Source organism: Lycium barbarum, chromosome 9, assembly GCF_019175385.1.
Source record: "Lycium barbarum isolate Lr01 chromosome 9, ASM1917538v2, whole genome shotgun sequence".
Classification (NCBI taxonomy): domain Eukaryota; kingdom Viridiplantae; phylum Streptophyta; class Magnoliopsida; order Solanales; family Solanaceae; genus Lycium; species Lycium barbarum.
The window spans coordinates 18,280,142-18,301,772 of record NC_083345.1 but is presented as its reverse complement, the minus strand read 5'-3'; the positions used below and the strand labels follow the sequence as shown (position 1 = coordinate 18,301,772).

The 21,631-nt window shown below is 32.8% G+C and overlaps 1 protein-coding gene and 1 non-coding gene across 2 annotated transcripts; both read right to left on the bottom strand.

The window, feature by feature from the left end:
- Nucleotides 1–14,173: 14,173 nt before the first annotated feature.
- On the bottom strand, nucleotides 14,174–18,022 carry LOC132609132 (zinc finger protein CONSTANS-LIKE 13). Its single transcript, XM_060322986.1, has 4 exons — nucleotides 17,239–18,022; nucleotides 15,994–16,206; nucleotides 14,807–15,081; nucleotides 14,174–14,684 (listed from the first exon to the last, which is right to left on the bottom strand). Exons 1-4 carry the CDS (start codon nucleotides 17,776–17,778, stop codon nucleotides 14,573–14,575), a joined length of 1,140 nt encoding a protein of 379 aa, XP_060178969.1. The 5' UTR covers nucleotides 17,779–18,022; the 3' UTR covers nucleotides 14,174–14,572.
- Nucleotides 18,023–21,131: 3,109 nt separating this feature from the next.
- On the bottom strand, nucleotides 21,132–21,237 carry LOC132612381 (U6 spliceosomal RNA). The gene has a single exon (XR_009571750.1). It is a non-coding gene; the product is annotated as a U6 spliceosomal RNA (small nuclear RNA).
- Nucleotides 21,238–21,631: the final 394 nt, after the last annotated feature.

Genomic DNA, 21,631 nt, shown 5'->3' with positions numbered 1-21,631 from the left:
CGAGCACAATCACTGGTGTAGTTTTGCCCAAAGGCATTTCCCGACGGGTCCCCATAATATGGCGAGTTCGAACTCGAGATCCAACCCCCGAATGCACAACGGGAAAACTTCCAGCCTCCCTGCGTCTAGGAGGCCTCGATGGAACGAGTGTTCTTCTTCCCCGAACTACGTCCTCAGCTATTGACTTTCCCTTGGAAGCCCTTCTCGTCCGAAGTCCTGGAAACCAAAGGTATTAAGTTAGGATAAAATACAGGGAAATGGGGGTCGAAACGATCAAATTATGAAGTTACCATGGTCTTTGCCTTTCCACCCTTCAGGTGCCATTTTTCTCCAAGAACGGCCTAAGCTACGAAAAGCCCGGAGAAGGGCAATCACCCATTCAAAAATAGCAGTTTCAAGCGTGGGCTCAACCGAATCCGGTGAAGGGTTCTACACTTCGAGAAAATCGACAGACGATGGACGATGAAATTGAACCGTGCGTATCATCATGAACCGGTGAAGCCATCCTCGATCATAATCGACTTCGGGGTCGATTAGGTTTCGGCTTCCCCTGTGAAGCATCTGAACAATTCCTCCTCGGAACACCCGAGGTATATATAAATGGGGCAAATGATCGAGGGTAAAAGCAACCCCGGCCGCATTGTCCAACTTCTCAATGCAGAACACGAGCCTCCAAATTTGCGGGGCGATCTGCACGATACATATTCGATATCGATGGCAGACATCCTCAATTATTCTATGAACGGGAAGGGTGAACCCTATGGCAAAGGGATAAGTGTATGATAACGAGTAACCGGTAACGTGATGATTTATTTTCACACCATCCCCAACGGGGAGGAGGTCGACGTCTGCGCCTAGATGGCAATCTTCCCTGACCGTAGTGATGGCACTATCACCGATACAAGATTTGAAATTCTTCACCGGGTCAAGATGACGAAGAACCTTACAGTCGTTCGTATAAATAAAACCCGACATAACAATACCAGCAGCGATAGATTCTAACTCCCTATCATAGCCAGCGGCTCCAGTTGATGGCATGAATGAATGCTGATCTTCACCTTGAGTCAATAACGGTACGTAAGCCATGATCGTGGAAGGTCCTCCTTAACAATAAGTATTCACACCCTGGAATAAGAAGATTGAAGATCCGAAGAGTATTATGGGCTAAATACAGGAATATCAGTAGGTTTTGAGGTGGAACAAAGTGAGATTTGAAGAAGTGCAGATACATGGAAAGAAAGAAGACATGGGCTTTATATAGAAAGAGATTCAAGAGATCTTGTAGCGTATCAAGGATTCTGATACAAGGAGGATTCCCCAAAAAGATTTGGCGGCTGGGTAATAATGACCTAGCATCGGGCAGAGTAAAATTTGACTTAAAGGTCCCGTCCTAGGTAATTGGAGGCGGCTGTTCAGCTTATTTGGGTCCATTCCCCGCCGTCAGTAATTGTACATCGGGAAATGGGGGGACTATCTGTATACGGGTAAAACTGAGGATACAGGCACACTCGGTTTCCCGTTGTTATGGTTATGCTCGGTCACGATTCGACCGTCTCACCGGGAACGAGGCTTCGAGTTCGGGCCGGGATGAGGCGATAAAGGAAGGGCGATTGACTGCCATCAGCGGGAGACCGAAATATCCGTCCTCAACCGGATATTTCGGCATCAATCTCGGCAAAACAATTGTCACCAGATTTATTTGCTTTATTTAGAATTGTACTAGGGTTGAAACTCCTCTACTATATAAAGAGGAGGTTATCATTCATGAAGGTGGTTGGCAATAGCAAGGAGAGAAACAATTTACATCAACAATCATAAGAATCTTTTAAATCCATTCCCATCTGTTCTTAAGTTTATTTTTATTATACTTCGTGTGAGTTCTTAACAAAAGGTATTGACCTCGGTTTCTATACCCAAGGCCAGACGTACTTAACAGCTGGTCAGATCTGCTTCTCTGTTCATTTATTGCCTTATCTCGCTATTTAATCTTGAATTGAATTTAGCTACATATCTTTGGCATCACGCATAAATTTAATTGTTCTCTGTTTTAAGGTTAAACACATATATATTACTACTATATATATATGTGACAATCAAAGGACTTTTGTAGTCCTCACAAAAATTTTCAAATTAATGTCAAACTTTTTAATTAATTACTTTTAGGTCCTTTTTTATTTTATAAGATAATTTTTTCAAGAATGTAATTTTAGCCTAATAAAAAAGTTATGGACAATTTTATACGTCGCCTTTGAAATATCTATGATTTATTATAAATACAGAAAGTAAGTTTTTTTAAATGATGCCATATAGTGTTGAAAATGAAGACAATGTCATCCGTTGAGATGAGGTTATCTTTAAAATCTCTTGTTTGGTTAACTAAATTTTATTTTTTTTAGTATAGAGAATATATGATGAATCAAATTTTATTGAATCTTGAGGTTAAATTTAATAAATATAGGTTATTTCTTGAATTTCGTCTGAAACTAAGGTGAAAAATCACATTTAACTAGCATAAACCCTTGACGCAAGATAATGAATGAAAATTTAATAAATGTCAAAACAAATCGATTTTTAATATGAATAAAATCACACGCTCACAAATTCACAAAAATACGAAAATATTTTTTGATTTATGAGCTTTGCAAGTTGTAATTATCATACTTTATCATAATCAATGTTAGTATAGGATATCGAGTCATTGTGTCCTTTTGAGATTTGCTAATTTTTCTACTTAACCCTCATAAATAAACTTTTCATTAAAAATCATCTAATTGTGTGATGAAGAAACTTTAATAATTATAAAACTTATCAATAAGATAGTATTAACCTGCAAATACCTTAAATTAATTATGCAGTAGAAAATGTGTCATGTTATACGTATTTAATAAGAATTTCTATTTTTATATTTTGATTTTGGACCCGGACTTAACACGGGCCTTCTGTAACCAGTGTGTGTATATATATATATATATATATATATATATATATACATATATATATATATATATATATATATATAGAAGAGCCAGTTGGGCTCACTTTTTCGTCGTCCGTTCCAATTTAATTAAAAAAAATGTGGGCCCCATATATATTAAACAACAACTAATATTAAAAAAACAAAAAATATTGGGCCCCATATTAAACACCAACCAGTATTAAAAAAAAAAAAAAAAAAAAAAAAAAAAAAAAAGTGAAACCCATCACATCCAAACTCACAGGAAAAGAAAAGTGGACCCCATATTAACAAAATCAAGCAATATTAAAAAAAAAAAAAAAGTGAATCTCATATTAAAAAACAAACAATGTTAAAAAAAAGTGCTTAGAAAATCAAACAATTAAATCAATAATGATGGATTCATTGCCACATGCGTATCAACCCATTAGTAGGGAGCAAATGAAATTATTGTACAGCAACATAAAATACTTATATATTAAAATAAGATAGAATTTAATTACTTTTTTATTTTTTCCTTACTCTAATAAATGTGAAAAGAGATTAATGTCATAAAATAAAAAATAACATTAAATGGAGATCAAATAATTAATAAGGTAAATTAGTGAAATTATAATTCTAATTGACGTTTCCTTAAAAAACCGTGTAAAAAACAACATGACAAGTAAAATGAGTTAAACAAAAAATATTTATTAAAAATTAAAAAATAGAAGTTCTTCATGGCCCCATATTAAACACCAACCAGTATTAAAAAAAATGTGGGCCCCATATTAAACACCAACAGGTATTTAAAAAAAAAAGAAGAAAAAAAAGTGGAACCCACCACGTCCAAATTCGCGGGGAAAAAAAAGTGGATCTCATATTAACAAAATCAAGCAATATTAAAAAAAAAAAGTGAATCTCATATTAAAAAAACAAACAATGTTAAAAAAAAGTCCTTAGAAAATCAAACAATTAAATCAATAATGATGGATTCATTGTCACATGCGTATCAACCCATTAGTGAGAGCAAATGAAATTATTGTACAACAACATACTTAAAATAAGATAGAATTTAATTACTTTTTCATTTTTTCCTTACTCTAATAAATGTGAAAAGAAAAAATAAGATAGAATTTAATTACTTTTTAATTTTTTCCTTACTCTAATAAATGAGATTAATGTCATAAAAGAAAAAATAATATTAAATGGAGATAAAATAATTAATAAGGTAAATTAGTGAAATTATAATTCTAATTGACGTTTCCTTAAAAAACCGTGTAAAAATCAACATGACAAGTAAAATGAGTTAAACAAAAAATATTTACTAAAAATTAAAAAATAGAAGTTCTTCATTTAAATAGAAAATCAAATTTCTACTTTGTTTCATTTTAAACATGTAAAATTAATATAATAATTTGAATTAGAATTATCCAAATCAAAATTTGATAAAAAAAATATTATATGTATTACTTTACTATTACTACTATATAGAAGAGCTGGTTTATAGAGGTAAGATCGTCGTCCGTGTTCGGTCCTACTTTTTTATTTAAGGGCAAAAAAATCCTTTGTGGTCCCGCCCACTTTTTTATTTACGGGCAAAAAAATGACGTTTTATACTTTATATTACCAACTCTTCTAAAAAGTAGATAGAAATACTTTATTATATTTCTATTTTTCTGCAAGTAAAATGAGCTAAACCGAGAATATTTACCAAAATTTAAAAAATAGCATTTCTTCGTTTAAATAGAAAATTAATTTCTACTTTGTTTCGTTTTAAACATGTAAAATTAATTTAATAATTTGAATTAGAATTATCCAAATCAAAATTTGATAAAAAATAATAAGTATTTTACACCTTTAAATTAATCGAATTAAAATTGAAAGTATCAACTGATGCTTAAATATTGCTATTATTTTATCTCAAAGAGAGGAAATTAGTTTTCTTTTAAACAAGTCTTCTCTTTTAAAAAGTATTAATAAATTTTCGTAGCAAACACGAATATAATAAAGTTTTAGATACGGAGCACAAACTACAATGTTATATTAATCGTATTTTGAACATAATATATATATATATATATATATATATATTATCACTATCTAAACACAACTATATATACATAGATACACTATAATCCGAAGTGTTGGGCCCGTGCGCAGCACGGGCATAGACCATCTAGTATATATATATATGGTCGATCTATTTATGTTATTTGTCAGCTATACTTGTAGGTTACACAACTATTACATTGCAATATTCAAAAGCTTACTAGCTGATCTAATGAGCTACACTAATACACCTACCATTAATGGAACTATTGCCAATTACAATCCACATATATTATCAGCAACATCGGCAATGCACTGGCTTTTCGTCAATAGAGACCGCACTCACCGACTTCAACTCCAATTATAGTACTACTGTTTATTATCACTGCAGGTCCATTTTATTAGCGTTTAAGATTCTTGCACATTACTACTTAATATAAGTGACAATCTTTTGCATTTGTCGTCCTCACATAATTATCCCATGCTGTCTGTCCTTACATTTTTGTTGTAACTTTTTCGTACATATTTTGGTTTTTACATTTTTGCTCTCATTCACTTTAACATGGGCTTTTACAGTTGGCCGATGCCACACAAAATATATGTGAATTCTTTGTGACTCTTTGAACATTACAAGTTTAAAAGTCTTCACTTTTTTTCTTAAACTCCGTGCCCAGTCAAATGGGTTCACATAAATTGATATAAATGGAGTACACATTAGCCATAATAAATCATAAAACGTTAGGCATGTCTGATTTAGGCTGTTGTGTATAATAAAGGAGATGTCATATTTTATTTAGTTAAGCAGCTAATAGACGCTTGAGAACACAAGTAAAGTTTTTCAAAAATTTGAATTGAAAGTGTCTGATAGAGAGTGATGTTTACAGTTGTTAACACCCAAATTTGTCCCTCCTTTATTCTGTTTTTTTAATTATTTCTGCGGGCTTCTAAATTTATTGACGAACTAAACACTTTATTTTCACTATTATTAATTTTCACTATTTTACTATCAATGTTACTAGCATTACTTTATCCCAACTTTCAAAATGGTTCGTCGTCATTTCATTTTAGGATTTGTACTCGTTAAATTAATTTTACTTTAGTAAATCCTTTACTTTCTACCTACTAATTATTATTTGTCTTCACATAATATATATACTGGTTGTTAAATTAGAAGCCCAATGGAATTTGTATGGAGGAAGAATTTCAGCCAAATTAATGGCCCAAACCACCAGCCCACTACCATTCCAATTCGGCCAGCCACTCCTACCCAACCAGCCCAACTCTCATCCAGCCCATGTTTAATTCGGATCAGCCCTACCCGATCCAGCCCAAACCCGACCGGCCCATTCCCTTCACTTATTCATCATCTCCCCCTAAAACATAACCCTAGCCGCACCTTTCTCCTATCTCTACTCTCTCTCTCTTCTTTCCTCTCATCTCCCCATTTCTAGCAAAAAAATGTGACCCCTTTAGCTGTTGAACAACTTTTTCTACACCATTTCTACACAAAAAAAACGTCCCTACGCCTGATTCATCTGAGTGTTCTGTCGATTGACAGAGAAAGGCACTCCTCTTTCTCGCTTCAAACGCATGTGACCCTAAAAGACCATAAATGGTCGACCCATTTGCGGATAAATCAAAGTGAAACCATTGGAAATCTGTTGAAAAGCCTTTGACATTCAGATTCAAACGGGTCCCATTTTGACTCATTTTGAAAAACCTAACGTTCGGATTTGAATCGATTTTCAACTTCGAATCCCGCCCAAATTTCAGGTACCTCAGAAGAAACCTTAGAAGTCCACTATAAATATTCATTCATTACCCAACAGAACGGGGGTTTTTTTTTTCTCAGTCGTCGTAGCCCCTTCTTGAATACATATATCTTTCAATCACTATATCTTGAGACATTTATTTTGGAAGTGTTAAATCATTCACTCTTATCGATTTAACTGTTACTTTAGAGTCGAGTATATATCTCGACGTCCCGTTCATTGCACACAAGAAAGACTATCGCATACGAGTCCAGGACTCGTCATCTCCCGCATTTGGTGCTGGGCCATAGCCCAACGTCATCTTCCGTCAGCTCTGTCCGCAGCACAAATAGAAAACAAAAATCTGGGCCAAAACCCAATAAACAGGGACAGCCCGCAGCAGCAATATAAAGAAATTTACTGGGCCTAAGCCCAATAACGTGAACAGTTCGCAGCAGTTGGGCCTTAATAAATGGGCCAGATCCATTTAACCTTTTCCTCTCTTCCTTATTTCATTTGTTATGTATTTTTATTTGCTTTGTATGACTAACATCTTATCTTATTTTATTTTCTTGACTTGGATGAATTTCTAGTAAATTAATGGGTTTAGCTTTAGCATAATGGGTAGTTTAATTTAAGAGAGAAAATCATAATTACCCCTATAGATTTCATTCTCCTTCTATGTTATAGTTATTTATGGCATCTATAATATTTTAAAATAATTGATTTTTAAAATAGTAGGGCTACATATTTGGGCTAAAGGAATCATAATTTATGCTTACTATCTTAGAAATTTAAAATGTCACAAATTTTACACTAACGTTAGCTTATTCTAAGAAATAAAAGGCAAACTAGTTCAGCGGATAACTCTTCCACTTTGGCTCCTTTCCAACACTTGAAATACATATTTGTTTAAAACGATCTTCGCACAGTTTACGTGGAACTAATAGTCTTTCTATAAAGCCTTTAAAATTTTATTAAATAACTCTTTTAATTTGTTAGTTGGCATAACTCATTTTCTCCAAATACGTATAAACGTTATATATCCTGTTTCTTTTAGTTTATTTGTAACTAAACTCTTTTATGCAACTATTATTTTTCTACAAGTTTCCTTTTAAATAGCATTCTATTTCTACCTATAATTTTAGCAATACTTACAAGATATTTTCTTAAATATTTAAATATTACATCTACATTTTTAGCCTTAATTAATTAATATAAGTCCGGTCGGTTAACCATTATTAATGGAATTTAGAGGATGCCTAACACCTTCCCTCTAGATTAGTTGAACCCGTACCTAGAATCTTTTTTTTGGTTTCGTAGACTTTAAAACAGAGCTAACTTTAGATAATAACTTTAATTAACTTTAGGTGCCCTAATTCACCATAATTAATTAGGTGGCGACTCTTAACTTTAATTAACCCCAGAATTACCGGGATGTTATAAACTATTTTGACTTCGGTTAAAATAAGGTATAACAACAGTCATTTTGCGCAACTGATTTTTACAGTCATTTTGTGCAAGTGATCTTGCCAATTTGGCTAATTAAGACATGTACACCGAACTTTTAATACTCCCTTCGTTTCAGTTTATATATAATACTATTTGACTATGCATAAAATTTAAGAAGAAAGCAAGACTTTGAAAATTCGCAATCTAAAATACTTTTATGACTACAAATCATTTTATGAGGGCAAAAGGAAAATGCTAAAATAAATTATTTTTATATATTAAAGTTAAATTTGAGTCCGGACTTAGCACGGACCTAGCGTAACTAGTTTCCATAATAAGGAGAGTTATCTTTAATCATAAGCGTAATAAAGTCTGCATCTATAGTCACAAAGGGAGTAATGAATATAGTGGGATGGATCCAAAGCTTAGACTTCCTATCGTTGAATAGGAATAGGCCGCACCCTACCCTGTTAGACTAAGCCTCAACTGACGCTTTTTAACTCCCTAATCCAATAAAAGCTCATTGCCTTTTTCCTTTAAAGCCCCTCACTTCACTCATTTTTAAACTTCTAATCAGATGTCACGAGACTAAAAGAAGATCATATTTCAGTTCAAAGCGAGAAGCAGGTCAGACTATGCCTGTCAACCGGTTCCGTGTAACCGGTTTTAACCGGTAACCGGACCGGTTAAACCGGAACCGGAACCGGAACCGGTATAACCGGTTAACCGGTTCCGGTTAACCGGATATTAGTTAACCGGTCCGGTTCCAAATTTTTGTTAACCGGAACCGGTTAAACCGGTTTAACCGGAACCGGACCGGTTAAACCGGTTAAAAAAAAAAAAAAAAAAAAAGAAAAGAGCCGTTGGACTTGGGCCTCGGTAATGGACCGTTGGCAACGGTCCATTTGCAAAAATGGCCGTTGCCAAACGGTCATTTTCTTAATTTTTGGCCCCCAAATTTTTTTTTTTAACACTTTAACCCCTCCCCCACCCCTATATAAACCCTTCTTCATTTTCATTTCAATTCACTCTTCTTCATCTTTCTCTCAAATCTCAATCTCTCAATTATAGTTACTTTGCAATAATTAGCCACAAAGTCTTATTATAGTTTGAACTTTCAATTATTAATTTTGCAATTATAATATTGTTGGTGGAGTTGGTGATTTTGCAACAATCCGAAGTAGCTTTGGTGGATTTGCAATTCTAGCCGCCTTCGCTTTGTTGGAAATTATTCCGGCAATTTGGTACCTTCGTTCCAACTCTATCTTTAATTTTTGCAATTTAATTCTAGCAATTTATTTTTCGAAATTTAATTTACGCAATTTAATTCTAGCAATTTATTTTTTGAAATTTAATTTACGCAATTTAATTTGTTGTAATTTATTTTATTGTGATTTAAATTATTTCTATTTAATAATGTCAAAGAGATTAAGACGTGGTGCCGGTAGTAGTAGTCGTACTGTTAGGGGTGCGCTTAATGAGGAAACATTTGTGGAAGAAACACCTAATTTAGGTATTGATGTTGGTGGAAATAATCCACTTTTAGGTCATGAGGCAATGCAACAACATTTTACCGACACTTTTAATGAAGACTTAGATGATGATGATGATGATGAAACACAACCCCCCGAAAATCCTATAGGAGATACAGGTCCTGCACAATCACATACACAAGACAAACCGCCTAGAACTCGTAGGCCAACAGCTAAAGTTTGGAAATTTATGACTAAGGATAGGGAAAATCAATCAGTTACATGTACCCTATGTGGACAAGTATTTAGTTTTAAGCAAGGAACTGGTAAGGATGGTGGAACGGGTACACTAAATGCTCATATGAGAACCAAACATATGGATGTTTGGGGAGAGCAAACGGGTTCAAATGTGGGGGGGATTCAAATGACGATAGACCCACGAACTGGTAGAAATTTTAAGTATGACAAGAAAAAAGAACGCGTAGAAGTAGCTAAAATGGTAGCTTATGATTGTTTACCATTTTCCTTTCCCTCGGGTTTAGGGTTTGTTACTTACATTCAACGTTGTTATAACCCGTTATTTGAGGGTATTCCTAGAAGTACTTGTAGAGCCGATGTTATAGATTTGTTTAAAAAATATAGATTTTATTTGCGTCATGTATTTAATTCTTTAAATTGTAATGTTTGTCTTACCGCTGATTTGGGTCTTAGTATTAACCATTTAGATTTCTTTGGTATTACATGTCATTGGGTTGATGACAACTGGGTTATGCAAAAAAGAATTATAGCTTTTTTATACGACGAAGGAAAAGGTCGTCACGATGGAAAATTTTTAGCCGATTCAATGTCTACTATAATGAGATTTTTTAACATTTATAGAAAAACACTTTGTATTGCTTTAGATAATGCTTCTAATAATACAAAGGCAATTGGTCTTTTAAAAAGAGAAATAAACCCTCCTCTAAGAAATATTTTTCATGTAAGATGTAGTTGTCACATTTTAAATTTAATTGTTAAAGATGGTCTTATGCATTTTGATGATTCTGTTCAAAAAGTTAGAAATGCTGTTGCGTTTCTTTTTTGTAATGCTAATAGGGGAAGAATTAGAGATTTTAAGAATGCTTGTGTGGAAAATAACCTTAGACCTAGGAAAATTCAAGTAGAAATTGAGACTAGGTGGAACTACACTTACATTATGCTACAACAAGCATATGAGTATAGGATTCCCATACAACAAGTTCACAACAAATATAATATTGATAGTGAGGATTGGTTAACTTATAGGCATTGGGAAGATGTTAAAGAATGTATTGAACTCTTAGAAAATTTTTATAATGCAACTCTTGCTTTTTCTAGACAATTCTATCCCACGGTAACCGGAATTTTAGCCTACTTAGCGGAAATAGCTAGAGTTTTACAAGAGTATAAATATAAACCCGATTATCAAGTGGCTATTTTTGAAATGATAATCAAATTTAAGAAGTATTTTTTTCCCATCCCAACTTTATTTATATTGGGTTCTCTTTTAAATCCTTGTTTAAAAGTGTCTTATACTAAAAATTTGGTTAGTCAAATTTATACATTTTTAGAAATTGAAGAGGGAGTTCAACCATCTTTAGCTGAAGCCGATCTCGCTATTGATGATGAGTTTAGAAGAGTTTTTACTCATTATTCTAGTTTGGAAGAACGTGCTACACCAGTTGCTCCACGCCCTACTACTTCTCATAGTAGCAAAAAGGGCTTGTCGGGTTTAAAAGTTTTACATTCACAGCCTCTATCTTCTTCTACTGCAAACTTTGATGAATTTAACTTTTATTTGATGCAGCCAAATGTGGATATCAGCCAACTGGATGAGGTGGACGTCTTAGCATGGTGGAAGAAGTACAAGGCAAGCTATCCGATACTTTCAAGAATGGCTCGAGATATCCTTACGGTTCAAGTATCAACCGTGGCTTCGGAGAGCGCATTTAGCCAAGGAAGACAGCAAATTGGAGACCATAGACATTCATTATCCGGCTTTAGCTTGCAAGTACTAGTGTGCATTCGAGATTGGATTAGATCGGAGCGACGCAACCAAAACTCAGAAGCGGAGCAAGGCGAAGACGAAGAAATTGAAGATTTGATAGCTAGTGGACCGGACCAAATGGAAGACTTTGAAGATATTTCCATGACCGAATATGATGTGGGGGAAATTAACGAAATGGTTCAAAATTGGTGATTTTATTATTCTACTATTTTTGTATAACTCATGTATTATTTGCAAGTTAAAAAAAATACAACTTGCAAATAAATGTTATCCAAGAATGAATAAAATATATGGCTCATTGAGCTTTCTTCTATTTATTTGTGTTTATATTTTTACTTTTATTAAGTTAGGAATATACCTAAAATATACTAAGAATATACTTAAGTTATATAGTATACTTAAACATATATAAGTATATATAGTATATATAGAAAAAATAGTATATATAGTATATAAGTATATATAGAAAAAATAGTATATATAGTATATAAGTAAGTATATATAGTATATAGTATATAAGTAAGTATATATAGTATATAGTACATATATACAAGTATATATACTATATATATTAAGTTATACACATATATAAGTAAGTAAGTATACTATATATACTTACTATATATACTTACTTATATATAGTATATAGTACATATATAGTATATAAGTAAGTATATATAGTATATAAGTAAGTATATATAGTATATATAGTATATAAGTAAGTATATATAGTATATATAATAAGTAAGTATATATAGTAAGTATATATAGTATATATATTAAGTTATACACATATATAAGTATATATAGTATATAAGTATATATATTATATAAATATATATAGTATATATTGTATATATAGTAGATATGTATATAAGTATATATAGTATATATATTAAGTTATACACATATATAAGTATATATAGTATATAAGTATATATATTATATAAATATATATAGTATATATTGTATATATAGTAGATATGTATATATAGTATATATATTAAGTTATACCTATATATCTATTAAGCTATCCTATATATAGTATATAGTACATATATATAGTATATATATTAAGTTATACATATATTTAGTATATATATTAAGTTATACATATATATAAGTATATATAGTATATATATTAAGTTATACATATATATAAGTATATATAGTATATATATTAAGTTATACATATATATAAGTATATAGAGTATATAGTACATATATATAAGTACATATAGTATATATATATATATATATATATTAAGTTATACATATATATAAGTATATAGTACATATATATAAGTATATGTAAGTTATACATATATATGTGTATGAAAAGCATTATTCTGTATTGCTGACTTGCTGTTAGGCTGTTAGTCAGTAAATATTTAAACTTTAATTATAAAATTGTATAACATATGTAAATATACCTACAATATACAAATAAATACTATAATATATATATATAATACAAAAAAAAAAAAAAAAAAAAAAATTTAACGAGTCCAAACCGGACCGGTTCCGGTTTGGACCTTCAAACCGGTTAACCGGAACCGGTTAAACCGGAACCGGTTAGGCGGTTCCGGTTTTGGAACCGGAACCGGCCGGTTTCCTAACCGGTTACCGGTCCGGTTCCGGTTGGAACCGGTTGACAGGCATAGGTCAGACAGAGACATAATGCAATTGGAAAAGCCAACTCTAAAAAGTAATTTTACTTTAAAGAGGGAAAAAGAAAAACTAAGGAAAGAAAATAACCAAAAAGTACCAACAGAGGATACTAAGAAGTCAAAAGTTAATGGGGGAGCAAGAAAAATACAAACCCACTAGGATTTGTACTCTGAAATGATATGCTCCATATGGCAAACAAGAACGGAAAGGCGACAGTGTTTTTGAGTGACAAACACATGACAAGTTCCACACAACATGTCTGCTGACTTGGAAAGCCACATTGGCATTTTAACTGACTAGACATGCCTACTTGGCTTTCCGACAAGATTTAATGAACTATTCCGATCGAAATTGCCATAAGTTTAGCGATTTTATAGTGACAAACATGACTTTTGTAGAAAGATAATAAGTTCGATAACCTTTTGAGAAATTAACACCGAAGGAGGAGGAGAGGAAGAGGTTGATGTCAATGTAAAGAAGCACGGAGACAAGTAGACCTTTTTATAAACAGGGGCGGAACTACAGGGGTGCAAGGGGTGTCAATCGAACCCCCTTCGTCGAAAAATTGCACTATATATATGGGGTCAATTTTTTGATTCATGTATAAATATTAATGTTGCATCCCCTTAACATAATGAAGAACTCAACTCAGCGACTGAGGCGCCTACTATTGGGCCCATGGTTGCGGGTTTGATTCTTTGTAACAACACTTCTTTTAATCCTTTTTCATCCAGTTCCTTTTTGTTGAACCCCCTTATCAAATGTTCTGGCTCCATCCCTGTTTATAAATAAATGATTAGAACTGGAAGAGAAAAAATGAAGCTTAACAAAATAATTAACAATATACAAACCAGCTGTTAACATAGAATGCAAAAGTCGACAAATTTGATTAGACATTATAATGAGGTATGAGCTGAACAGCAAAAGCCTACATACCACAGCAAGCTAGATGAAACATCTATACTAAATCTCACTTTCTTCCCTTCTCTATCAGGAAAGCTACATGTTTTATCAACTTTAGCTTCACAAATGATTATAAACACATGCTGAAAGAAAAGACTCCCTATTGCCTCTATAGAACCGGCGATCAAGCTGACAAAAGATTTGCAGTCCACATGACAGAATTAACAAAACCTTCATTCAGTATACCGATGATCCAGCAAAATGTCCTGGATTGTTTGCTTTTGCAACCTTATTTGGAAATGATAACCTTACACTACTGATGCAATGAGGAATCCTTGTAATCCATCTTGGCAAAACGCCCCTTGATTCGCGTCCTACTTTCTGCGCGAGCCTTCCTTGACTCGTACCTAATATGCTTCTCATATCTGATGAAAACATCTCAGTCAAGAAACATGATAGTATTTAATAAAGACAATACCAATCAAGACAACGAAGCATCTCTGCTGCTTTTGAACCTACAAGCGTATGAAAAAGCGAGTGTATGTACCTCCTTGTTTTCTTCTTCTCTTTGTACCGTGACACGGCAGTCTCTCTTTCTTGGCTGTTTAACTCTCGATGAGCAACTTTAGGTACCATTTGAAATATTTCAGCAGTAGGAGGATTATGAGATTGTTCTTCCTTTGCTCCACCGGAAGTATCACCAACATCTGAATCTCTGTCGGGAAGTAAACACTTTGTCTCAATGAAGCAATCTGCTAAGGAAGAAGAAAAACCTTGATCTGCGAATTCGCCAGTATCACCACACCAATGAAAGCCACTTCCCTGCAAGCAAAGACCATGATCAACACTGCAACTGCTACAATTCCTTTAAATTTGAGATAATTTTCCATGTGAAAGTTGAATGCAGCTAACTGTGGTTCACAAAACTATCAATTGATGATAATATTAACTGTTTATAGGACGGATCCAACTATAGAAGATGCTATAGAAACAGTTAGATAATTAGAAATGGATTACTTGAGTGTCCCCCATTCCTCTATGCAAAAAGATCTATGCAGGTAAACTAACCATAACACTTTCTGGAAACTATGTGGAAAACTAAATAAAAGTTTGCAAGTGGAAATTTAACTAGTCCATTGGGTGGTCTCAAGAGATATTACTTATAATGTTGACATACAAGTACTACTATAATTAAGTCATTAAAAAGTGTGTCCTCTCCAACAACTTGAGCTTTTCAACATATGGTCACACAATTCAACACTCGACAATTATACAATGGACCGTGCTTTCTTTCCCAAGAAAAAAGATAGGGAAACACACAAGATGTAAAAATTGGTCATGCAGACAATGGACAATCAAATGGTAGAAAAACTTGCCACATAATGGCTAGTCACTGAGCCATAACACAAGATATGCACTTATCGAGTAAACGATTAAGCATATGAGAAATACAGGAAAAAGAGGGACACGAGTAGCAGTTCTTTTCAAGACTTCTGCCAACAAGTAAATATTTCTCATTTCCTTCAGAGCAATATTAAGATCACATTAAACAAATAAGTTCTGATTTCCTTTTTGGTAAATCATAAATGTGTTAGCCAAGTTGCTATACACCTTTTGGTATCAAAAATAAACTTTTCTTACTTTTTGAACTGTGCCAAGTAAGAGGACCAACAGACAATGAAATGACCTACACTATAGAAAGAAAAAGAAATTATGCAGGGAAAGAAGGTTTACCTCAGACGAAGGAACTACATGTTGCTCTGAGTTCTGCATAAAACCTGAACCTTTTAATCCCGATTGACGAATTTGGGCAGGTTCCATAGATTGAAATCCTATAATTGGTACAGTTTCATCTTGCTCATCAGTGGAATTTGGTTCCAACTTTGATAGTTCACGAAGCTGAGAAAGTATTTCTTCCTTGTGTTTCCCACATGCAGCATTTCGGTTCTGATTTCAAAAATAAATTAATGAAAACCCTTAGCATGTAAGAATCCAGTGTTTATTCTGTTAGAGAAAACACTAGAAGCATATGGTGAAAAAGGAGCAAGAGAAAATATACCTCTACCTGTCGAAGATATAATTAAGTAGATTAAAATGTGTTCTCCCTAACAGTCTGAGGTTTCAACCGAGTTTGGCCACACAATTTAACATAATATTAGAACGAAGTCCTGAGTCTTACCGCCATCCATTATCATATATAGTAAAATTCATGGTCTTTGTCCCATTCAGGCTCGCACAAGCATGGGAGGAGCCATCACTTTAGCTACGGGTCAGAAGAACCAATAGTTTTTGCTCAAACTTTGTATTCTTGTTAACTCAAACTTTGTATTCTTGTTAAACAATCATTTGACATGTATAAATAGTCTATCCAAAATCCATTAAACAAAAATGATTACGATTCAGGACCCCTCATATGGTGCAAAAAGAGCAAGGGAAAAGAGATATCTAAATGTTGATGTGATCCCTCTAACAGTTTAAGGTTTTGTATAAGTTTGATACGAGGCGAAATCAAGTTTTGAAGCTTGTGGGTTCTGAATTCTAAGCTCTTTAAGTTACTAGGTTAATAAGTAAATATTCAATAGATTTAAAAGACAAATATAGAGTTGAATCAAAAGTACTGGGTCGGTCAAACCTATAGCCGCCACACTCCCTTCGCTCCTGTTTGGTCACAAAATTTAAGTAAATTAAGGTCGGTCAAATCTATTATCATTTCTGGCTCGCACAGGGATATGTGGAAAACATGATTAAGTAAATTAAGGTGTCAAATTGGACTTGGACTTAACTCACACCCCAAAAGTTAGCTTGGACTTAACTCACATTCCAAAAATTAGCTCAAAGAGAGGAGGACTGCCCAAGCCTTATGTGGTATATTCTCTTCAGGTGTGTTTTCAAGAAATTGAGCAAACCAATTAAATTTTGGACAACAATTACATACCATAAGGAGCTAAAACTTAACAAAGATTGGATAAAAGTAAGAACCTTGGGCAAAGGAGGAACACCAATAGCTTGAAAATTGGGTGGCACAGAATCATTATTAGCAATTAAATCATCAAGACTAACAACAGAAGGAGTATCCCAAACAAGCCAATCAGAGAAACCATATACACCACCACCTCCATCACAAGAGTAGTCACCACACAAAAGTTCTTTCTTCCCTAAATCTTCAAAACCAAGAATTGACAACAACTCAGTTACACAAGGACATCCAGTAAAACCTTCAAGTGGTCTCCTTTCATGTAACTGTTGTTTATGTGATTCCCAATCACAGTTCTGACAAAAAACAGAACTGTCTGTACTGCAATATATAGAAGCTGGTGAAGTATCACAAAGGTCACATAGTAACCAACGTGTATGTTTAGTGAAAAGCTGATTAGTAGAATGAACTTCACGGTCACAGCTAAAACAAAGCTTAGCTGAATCTGCTCTACAGTAAACAAGTGCAATATTATCATTACAAAAATCACATAGACGTTGGTTTTTTGGTTGTTGATCTTCTTGATCCTCTTTGAGTTCAGTCATGTTTATTTTGTACTTAGACTTTTTTTTGTTGATGATTATTTAATTGTAAAGAACATAGGTGGAAGGAGTTTCTTGGAAGATTGGAAAGGTTATGACTTATGAGTTATGTTGCAGAGCTCTGTTTGGTCACCATTGGTTGTGAAAAGCTTGTTAGGCACAAGAATCTTATCTCTTTTCACAAGGGTGTTGGGGCCACAAGAAGAGTGGAGATATCTTCTATAGTTCCATAGCCGTATTAATATCTCTTTGTTTACTTTCATTTCATTGTTTATATCTCCGGATACGTGGGATTGACCATGGGATGTTAAGAAAAAAAAAAAGGTCTTAATTTTGTACGGCATCTTTCGGATGTCGAAATTTAGATGAGTTTTTTTTTTTTTAATTATGATTTCTTATATATTCTTTAATTATTTTATTGTTAATTGTGCCTATATTATTTTTTATATATGTAAATTTTATCTCAAAAAACTTAAGACTTCATGTCCGACGACACAGTGAGAAATCAAAAGGTTTGACTCTCAAAAATGAACTATGCAACAATAAATTAGGACAAATGGAGTACTCATTTTCTTTTATTTTAGGTATCTTAATTTGATTAGGCATAAGATTTAAAAGTATACAAAAACACTTTTGAATCTTGTGATCCTAAATTAAAAATATTTGTAACATATCAAAAGCACTTTTTGAATGTTATGGTTTGAACTTGCCATGTGATCAAAGACGAATCCAGAATGTGAATATTTTGAGTTCTTATAGCTGTCTTAGTTTAATATACAATAATAATTCACATGAGTTCACTATTTATAAATATTTAATAAACTTTTTAATCATATATAGAATTAGGAACAAGCTATTGAATATATACGTGAATTCATAACTTTTAAGTAATTAGGCTCGCTCCTACATGTCAATCTTATAAAGAAGTATCATTAGTGGTAAAATGAAAATATAAGAATTAGAAATTTACTATTTATAAAAATGTGACTTTTTTCCCCAAAGAGAGTAAACGAAAAAATTAAGACACATGAGTTGAAGCAGAGGAAGAGAAATTGACATAGGGGTGATCAAATCAAATCAACATATATATGACCTTGCGCATTAGTATTCTTTATTTTCTATTCTTTCTTTGTTCTGTCAATTTTTATACAAAACTTAAGTGTCTCTGGTGCATGAAGTTTGTGCTAGTTATACTTTCACTCCCATTAAATTAAATTAAGATAAATATAAACTAGTTCCTCGAAAATGTGGGTACTAAAATATACGCTATCTAACTTTATTTATACTTGTTTTTCTCATATACGCTCATTCGTACGGTGTTTCAATATCGGGAGCATTAAATTATTTAGCCGACGCTGCATGATTCGTGTTACACCTCCATAGGTGAAAGCAAAGGCAATTGAATTATCTTGTCTAAAAATTGTACTCCGCAAATAAGATAAAATAAAATTTTGATTATATATAAAGTCTCAAATCTCCTTGACATAAGAAAAAATTCTACTGTAATAACAATGTGGGATTCAAAAGTTATTTTAAGTCACAAGTTTAAGTTTCAACTATGATAATTTTATACTACTTTCTTCGTCTTAAAAAGATTATCTTAATTTGACTTTACACAAAATTTAAGAAATAAAAAAGAACTTTTGAAATATATGGTCCAAAACAAGTTTTAGCTATTTCTGTGACTGTAAATTATCTAATAAAGTTAAATTGTTCCTAAATATAAAAATGTGTCAATCTTTTAAGACAAATTACAAGGAAAATAAGACAATCTTTTTGAAAACGGAGGAAGTAATATTTTTTAATCCTTACATAATATAGATTTCTGATTTTGACATTGATCCTCCACTAAATACAAAGTTGCTAAAAGACAAGGAAAGAAAAACATGATAAATGGTCCAACTATTAATTCTTTATACGTCGGTCGAGTTACGTTTCATCATCGACCAGCCGACAAAGAATAGAGCGAGTATTCATATTAGTAAGTGATCTCTCTCTTTCTCGTGATCACTATGATATTCTTCTACCCTAATTAGGACGTGCTTTATATAATGGACGTTTTTGTTATATAGTAATAGAGAATTAAGTCACATATTGATAGTGTAAATATAATTTTTATTTTACCAGTGTAGTTTAATCTGTGATCATAATAGATTAGTTATCCTTATTAGGTTATCATTAATATTTATCATCATGAAAACTTACACGTAATTATCTAAGAGTTAAGTTATATATTATTAATGTAAAATTTATCACAATAGATATCAGGTTATCTTTAAATGTTATGATAGGTAATATGTCTTAATTTCAACATTGCAAATTTCACATTTTAAGAAGGTTTGAACGTAGATGTATTTTTTGTGACTGATAATGTAATAAATTTGACATTTATACTTGACGGTGTATATAACTTAAACTCATTATCTTATAAGAGATTAAATTTTGTAAACTGCAATTATAAACAATTCTTACACTAACAGGATATTTAAAAGATATAAGTAGGTAAATCTCCTTAAAATATGTTTTATGCCCCGATGATATAGATAATATGTATAATGACGGTGTATAATACTTATATCGAAAAATTATCTTAATTATATGAGATAATGGTCAAAAACACACCTCAAGTATCACTTTTTTTTAATTTTCTACCCGAACTATCAGGTGTGAGAGTTTCATATCTAGACTATCACTAATTAGTTTGTAAAACACACCTCAACTAACAGTTGTTCACTTTTCCTACCTAAACTATCATCAACTAGTTTACAAAACACACATAAACTATCAGTTTAATGAGGTGTGTTTTACAAATTAGTTGGTGATAGTTTAGGTAAGAAAAGTAAACAACTGATAGTTGAGGTGTGTTTGCAAATTAATTAGTGAGTGTATTTTGCAAATTAATTAGTGATAATTTATGTATGAAATTCTCACACTTAATAATTCAAAAAATTCAAAAAAAATCATACTTAAGATATGTTTTTAACCCTTATATATTCTTTTACACTATCAATACATAAAAATAAAATATATGAATAGCAAGTTCGAGCAGGTTCGGCAAGTCAAGGTGGTTGGTCCCATTGTCAAATTAAATATCTTTTCAAGAAATGTGTGTCATTAATTAGGAAAGTGAAATATCACCACCTCACCTCTTTTCCATTGATGTAGCATTTGTGCAGTGACTATGAGTATGACTTCACTTTTTGTACTACTTGTAGAACACTCTACACATACACATAACCTTGGTGTATGACTAAGACTTCACTTTTGGTACTTGGGGAACACTCTTCATAAAAACATAGCATCATCCCCTGCGTCACTCTTGACAAGTCTTCATCTTTTTTTTTTCTTTCTAGGCTGAAAATGTGGACCAGTTCTCGAGTTGTACGTATTATCTTTGCGTAGAGGCTATGCTAACTTAATTTTTGGTATCGTTCTAATTTTATCGGATATCTCCCAAGAGACACACAAATCTTCATGATGTTTCTAAGTTGCCAGCGGCTCGAGGCCATGACTTGTTCTATGTTTTTCCTGCTTGTGACTTGCACAACCTCATCACAAGGCAGAGGCATAATTGGAGACAAAATAATAAAATGGTCACACCTAGAGTCAGCTATGATGTAAAAATTATTAAGTTAGTGGGCCAGACTGAAAAGGGCGGCAGCCCCTGCGATGGACGAAGCAGGAGGCCGCAGGCCTCGGCGATATAAACCTTGAGGACACCCCAAGAAATTCTTGGATTAAGGGTTTTTGGCTGCTAATATAAATCTAGTTTTTTCGTTGTATGTATCTTGTAATCATCTTTCATTGAGAATAAAGAGTTGATGAATGACCATGAGTTTTCTCCCCTTGAGGATTT